The following is a 7,164-nucleotide window of genomic DNA, read 5'->3' on the forward strand; positions in this document are numbered from 1 at the left end:
CAGAGACAATGCTCCCCAGAACTTCTGATGGCACAGGACAGGAACCATCCCCGAAGACAACTCATCAGGCATGAAAAGGACTGGTCAGCGGGGGGGAGAGAGATGCTGATGAAGAACGAGCCAATTAAATTAGGTGGACACTGGAGAGTGTGTTGGCAACTCTTGACTGCAGGGGGATGGGAAGATAGAGAGAGAGGGAAGATGGCAAAATTGGCACGAAACGAGAGACTGAAAGGGCTGACTCAATAGGGGCAGAGCAAGTGGGAGAAGGGAGTAAGATGTATGTAAACCTACATGTGACAGACTGATTGGAATGGTAAATGTTCACTTGAAGCTTAATAAAAATTAGTTAAAAAAAAAGAGACCAAAGTTCCAATATTTTTAAAATTAAGTTTTGTAAAACCTTCAAAAAAGTAATCACTTTTTTTTTATGCAAAGCTTTAAAATAGAAAGATGAAAACAAGTATGCTATTGACGTCAAGAGCAGATGGTCAGAATGGGCAAATCTGTAGAGACAGAAAGTAGATTAGATGTTACGTAGAACGAGGGAGCTGATAAAGGGAGGGAGGGGAGAGTGACTGCTAATGGGTGTGGCTTCCTTTCTGGGGTGAAGAAAATATTCTGGGATTGGGTTGTAGTGATGGTTGTACAACTCTGTGACTTTAGAGACCATTGAATTATACACTTTGAGTGAATTTTGTGGTGTGTGAATTATATCTAAATGAAGCTATTAAAAGATAAGATCAGACAAATACAAGAAAATTATTTTAATCTCATTTATGAATATAGACAGAACATCCCTAAATTAAATATTGATACTTCGTTTTTTTAAATTCTACCAAAGTAGGACGGTTGCAGCATGTAAGAATTCTTAACACTAGGGCACTTAATGATATAATTTATTATCACCAAGTTAAATAATAAAAACTTGAATGTTCTAATATTTTTATTCAACATGTTTATTGTACACTTATTATGTACCAGGCATTTTATGGTAGTGAACAAAAGAGAAAAAGTCTTGGTCCTCAATAGAAGTAGAAAAAGCACTTGAGGAAATCTCACGCAAATTTTTAGCAAAAAATGATTAGAAAAGAACTCTTTTAACTAGTTAAGGTATTAAAAAACAGGGCAAACATCACACTTAATGCTAAAGCATGAGAAGCTTTCTCACTGATCCCCAATAAAAAGATGTCTGTACAATAAGTCGAGGCCACTAAATTAACTTCAATAATGAAATTTATATATATATATATAAAAAAATAGAAAAAGAAAAAAAAATTCCCCTTTTTGAAGATAAACTAATAAAAAGAATTTAAAATTTTAATAAATCAACAAAAAAAATTATTTGAGCTAGGAAGATAATTCAGCAAAGTTGAAAAAACACGAGATTGATATGCAAAAATCCACAGCATTCCTATATACTAAAAATAACAAAGCAGTAAACTTAAATGTAATAAAACCCAGAAACCCAGTGCCGTCGAGTCGATTCCGACTCATAGTGACCTTATAGGACAGAGTAGAACTGCCCTATAGAAATTCCAAAGAGTGCCTCGCGGATTCAAACTGCTGACCCTTTGGTTAGCAGCCATAGCTCTTAATCACTACGCCAACAGAATAGAATCCTTAAAATCCCATTCAAAATAGAAATAAAAAATAGAAGGTATCTAGTATGTGCAACCTTTACCAAAAATAATTTTCACCGATGACAAAGCAGATCAGCCTTGGTGAATGAAAATCATATCGTTGAGCTTTTGCATGACCACCACCTAGCCCAGCTGTTATTTTGAACTGCTTTGGCAGTAGGGCCCTTCTGGTTAGAATTCATTCCAGGTATATTCTCATATTTTTTATATTCTCATATTCTTGGTACATTCTCATATATTTGAAATGTATGTACCATGCATCAAGCATGCTTGAAACTATTTTAATATTATTGAAAAAGTAGTGAAGATATCAGAATATGCCCTTCCTCTCCCTGAGTTTATATTCTCTGCTGCTGGGGAGTGGGAGTAGAGGGGAGGATCGCAGGTGAAAGCTTATAAGTCAAAAGCAAAAGGTAATTTGAGAAAGAAATAATAAATCATTTTTTACCATGATAGTGTTAATCCACACACCTTTCCCAAATCTTCTTCTCAACACTAATCTTCCAACTGTGTTCTATGATGCAAGCGAGCTTCGTCACAATTCTGTGGCTTTCCTCTTGGAGCTTGCCACAGGCCCTGCCCAGCACGTGCTCTGCCATTGACTCTCACGTTCTGCCATTTCTGCAGTATCATTAGAGTTGAGTAGCAGAGAAACATGTCTAGGAGTGTGAGCAAGCTGGGAAAACTTCCCTTGTCATGGGTCCTCTTACAGCTGGAGATGGTTGACCACCAGGAAAACGGTTTGAAGTGGCATAAATAAATGTGTTATTTATAGTCTCTATTGGACATATCTAGGTTCAATCAACGATTTCAAATATCCCAATTGTCCCTGAATGCCTATACCTGCAGTTCCACTGTGGTTGTTGTTACGTGCTGTCTAGTCAGTTCTGACTCATAGCCACCGTATGTATGTACAACAGAATGAATCACTGCCCAGTCCTGCACCATCCTCACAATCATTGCTATGCTTGAGCCCATTGTAACAGCCACTGTGTCAATGCATCTTGTCAAGGTCTTCTTCTTTTTTGCTGACCCTCTACTTTACATAGCATGATGTCCTTTTCCAGGGACTTGTTCCTGATAACATGTCCAAAGTATGTGAGACCAAGTCTCGCCATCATTGCTTCCAAGGAGCAGTCTGGCTATACTTCTTCCAAGACAGGCTTGTTTGTTCTTCTGGCAGTCCATGGTATATTCAATATTTTTTGCCAACACCATAATTCAAAGGCATCAATTCTTTTTCCATCTTCCTTACTCATACTCCAGCTGTCGCATGCATAGGAGGCAGTTGAAAATATCACAGCTTGGGTCAGGCACACCTTAGTCCTCAAAGTGACACCTTTGATTTTCAACAATTTAAAGAGGTCTTTTGCAGCAGATTTACTCAAAACAATATGTCATTTTATTTCTTGACTGTTGCTTCCATGGCTGTTGATTGTGGGTCCAAGTAAAATGAAATCCTTGACAACTTCAGTGTATATCTTATAGATCTTTTCCTTGCAGAGAATTTAAGTCTGACTTATGTAAGCAAAGCGAAGCAAAGCAAAATAAAACAAAACAACAAAGCCTTAAAAGAAATTCATGAGCAGGGTCCAGGATAGCTCACAGCATTGAGGGAGAGTCAGTGTACCAAGGCAGTCAGGAAAACAGACTCTAGGGTAAGTCTCCTTGGTCCTGGATTCCAACTCAACCACTTATCTCTTTGATTCAGTGTTCTCTTCTCTAAAACAGGGATAACAAAATATTTACCTAAAACATTTGTTGTGATATTTAAATAGAGTATGTAATATGCTTGGCACACTGCCTGACAAGATGTAAATATTTAATAAATATGCCCTTATTATGATCCCTTAATATACATGCCCTTATAATCTGTCCTTAAAAGGACAGAATCAGGATAACTCCAGTGATCTCAGCAGAGGCACTTAGATAGACTGGGTCTTAGTTTGCTAGTGCCACCATAGCAAAAAATACCACAAATTGGTGGCTTTAAAGAACAAGAATTTATTGTCTCATAGTTTTGGGGGCTGAAAGTTCAAATCAGGGTATCAGCTCTAGGGCAGGCCCCTTCCTTGTTGGTAGTCCCAGTAGTTCTTCAGCATTCCATGACATTCCTTGGCATCTATCTTCCCTCTGTGTGTCTCCGTGTCTATTCTCCTTTTTACAAACTCAAAAGTGATTAGTTTTAGAACGCACCCTACTCTGGTATGGCTTCATTAACATAACACAAGAAAGCTCCTATATTCCAACAGGATCATATTAACTGGTACAGGGGGTAGAATTTCAACACATATTTTTTGGGTGGACACAATTCAATTCATAACAAGCTGTTAGAGCACTGCAACCAGAATGACTGATTTCTGCCTCTCTGAATCTTTCCTCAAGATTAAAATTCCTAACAAAGTCAGTGGCCTGACATTGATCATGTGCTCATTCCTGGGTTAGAATATTGCCCTGTGGTGAGGGGTGTTGGGACACCATGATTAACAATCTTTGTAAGAAAAATTGCTAGGCAAGAGATTTACCTTATTCATTAACCTTCCTCTGACTAGGACAAAGCTTGTGTCATATCAAGAAAATAGTTGTCTACCTTTTTAAAAAATACGTTTCAGAAAAAGAAGGTGTAACTTATCTTGCAGATTCCGATATTGGAGAATTCTCCATAATATCCAGGCACTGCATATTGCAGTAATACCCAGTTTCCTCATCATTCTGACATTGTAGTCTATTATTTAAAACACTAAAAACATTTTCTCAATGTTCTTCTCACTGCTGCCTTCACCTCCTTGTTCTTTAGGCTATAGATGAGGGGGTTCAGCATGGGAGTGATCACACTGTACTGCAGGGAGAAAATTAACTCTTGAGTGGATCCTGAGTTTGGCATGAGATAGCGGAGCAATCCCGAGCCATAAAAGAAGCTCACGGCAGTGAGGTGGGACGAGCAGGTGGAGAAGGCCTTGCTTCTACCTGTGGTGGAGCTGATGCTCCGGATGGTAGAGATAATGCGAACGTAGGAGAAAAAGATCAGGAGGAAATTTCCAAAGAAATGCACAAGACTGGAGCAGAGAAGGGCAGTAAAACTTGCAGAAATATCAGAGCAAGACAAAGGATAGAGGGAAGGGAGCTCACAGCTGAAGTGGTGGATATTGTGACCATCACAGAAGTTTAAATTGAGAGCCACAAGGATATTGATGAGAGCATCCAGAAAAGCTAAGCCCCACGAACCCCACACAAGCCCCGCGCAGAGCTGCATGTTCATGATCTGGCCATACAGTAGAGGAGAGCTGATGGCAACATAGCGGTCATAGGCCATAACAGCTAGTAAGCAGGATTCGGTGCCCCCAGTGGCAAACACAAAGAAGACCTGAGCCAGACAGCCCTCTACTGAGATGGTTTTTTTCTCAGACAGTAGGTTCTCTAGCAGCTTGGGTACCGTAACAGATGAGTGACAGAGATCCAGGAAGGACAGTTGTCCCAGGAAAAAGTACATGGGTGTGTGGAGGTGAGAATCAGCCTTGATCACCAACAGCATCATCAAGTTTCCCATCATGGTTAAGAGATAAATCACCAAGAATAACACAAAAAGCAGAGTCTGGATCTGGGGATCAATAGGCAGCCCAAGGAGGATGAACTCGGAGACAGCACTGTGGTTTTTCATTGTCTTCAGTATGTTCTTTGAAATGTAAGAAAGAAGTCAGATAAAGCCTCTTCTTATGCCTGACACATCTCCAAGTGTTCCAGCCCTCTTCTCTATTCAAAAAGTTTCATGCCTACGTAAAAATTCATATACAGAAACGATAAACTTCTTTAAGTCTCTAGATTTTTTAAAACCTTAGTAATCTTTTCTGTAGGACCTCAATCCTCCGTCAAATTCCTGTTCATCGTTATTGTTCGTGCTTTAGTTTCTTAGGCTTTGTTACTGTTGTTTTATTATTAAAGTTATTGGAGGATGTTTACAGTCTATTGATAATAATCTAGCAGAGTGGGAGAAATTGTAGGAAGAATAAGAAAACATTGCAGAAATGGTATCTCTGAGACAACGCAAACAGTTCAATTTCAGGCAAGAAGCAAAGTATGGCCTTAGGTGGGGGCAAGTTTACTTCATCCATTGACCAGGCATGGGGTCAGTAGGTTTGCTATTGGGAAGGAAGCAGTTCCCCTCCAATTGGTTTTATTTTTGCAATAAATATTTAAGTGGGCTCATTAATGGAAAGTGAAGAGGGTCAAGAGTGATTTGCAGAGTGATGAGAGAGTGAAATAATCTGCTTGGGGAGTGGGCAAGTAGATTTTCTAAAGAAATGAAATAGAGTTCTATGTCAGTGTTGAGTGCTTATTTGAGATTTAATGTGCAACCAATGATTTTCTCTAGCAACCTTCAACTACTTTGGGAGAGAAGAGAGTGGGTGGATATCTGAAGTTAACAAGCGCTGAAATTGGCCAGAGAAGTGAGAAGATAGAAGAAATACAAAGAACTTAAGACTGTTGTCATAAGAGTGACCATAATGCGGAATTGTTGAATACAGGCTTTTTAGGCAAGGGAGTGAGGACATGAGGGGAAGGTGGATGGGGAAAAGTGGTAGGGTGGTCAAACTATTTCTGGAGTGGTGGTACTAGAAGAAAATGAGTGGAAAATACATGAGATGGTAGTTAGATATACTTATAATCCAGGTTTTGAAGGTGTTAATGTAGGAGTGAGTGATAACAGTGTCAAAGATATGATCATGAGTGAGTGGAAGAAAGCCATTGTGAAGGAAGATGTCAAGGATTTTGGAAGACCAGGTGTCGAACAGTTCTGTTAATTAAAGTGGTGAGGAATTTTATTTTTCAGGCATTTTTCTTCATTCATTTCCTGAATGTTTCATATTGATTTTAGAATTTAAAAAGGATAGAAAATTAAAAAAAAAAAAGTACAGAAGGAAGGCAGCACATAGATATACTACATGCTGTTTAGATGATCATGAGAAACTTAATTAATACAAGAACATACTCTAGTCATAATCTCCATGCCCTGATTAAATATAATGCACTTGTGATGTATTAAGATTCAGCTCTCATCTATGCAGTAATGCCATTTGTAGACATAAACTACCTACCGACACTTTAAAGCTTGGCCTTCTTTTCCCACTCTGAACTAACAAGTCAGATTGCAATCATAGGCTGAGGATAATCCTTCAATACTATTGACTCCACTATCTTGACCCTTCCTGTTCTGCTCTATCTGCTGTGGTCATACTGCAAGTCTGGCACATTCAATTTCTTGAAGGACTTATGATTTCTCTCTCATTGTCTATCGAAACAGCACTCAGCATTAAAGCTATATTTAGGAATAAAATCTGCTTTGCCTGTATTTCTCACCCAGCTAAGCAATAAGTAGCACAGAATTCTTAAACAAATTTTTCAAATTCAGTGATCCAGAAGACTAGGAAGTCTGAAAGTCAGTGTGAGAATTTGGTTTTAAGGTGGAGTTTGAAAATTCCTGTTGAGTATAGATGTCTTCCTTGATTTCTAAAAGAGGAAAATA

The 7,164-nt window shown here is 38.7% G+C and overlaps 1 protein-coding gene across 1 annotated transcript; it reads right to left on the bottom strand.

Annotated features, from left to right (window-relative positions):
* Positions 1-4,383: 4,383 nt before the first annotated feature.
* LOC126075361 (olfactory receptor 8S1-like) lies at positions 4,384-5,301 on the bottom strand. Its single transcript, XM_049882959.1, has one exon. The coding sequence runs from the start codon at positions 5,299-5,301 to the stop codon at positions 4,384-4,386; it is 918 nt and encodes a 305-aa protein (XP_049738916.1).
* Between the last annotated feature and the right edge of the window lie 1,863 nt (positions 5,302-7,164).

This window comes from Elephas maximus, chromosome 4 (genome assembly GCF_024166365.1).
Source record: "Elephas maximus indicus isolate mEleMax1 chromosome 4, mEleMax1 primary haplotype, whole genome shotgun sequence".
NCBI lineage: Eukaryota > Metazoa > Chordata > Mammalia > Proboscidea > Elephantidae > Elephas > Elephas maximus.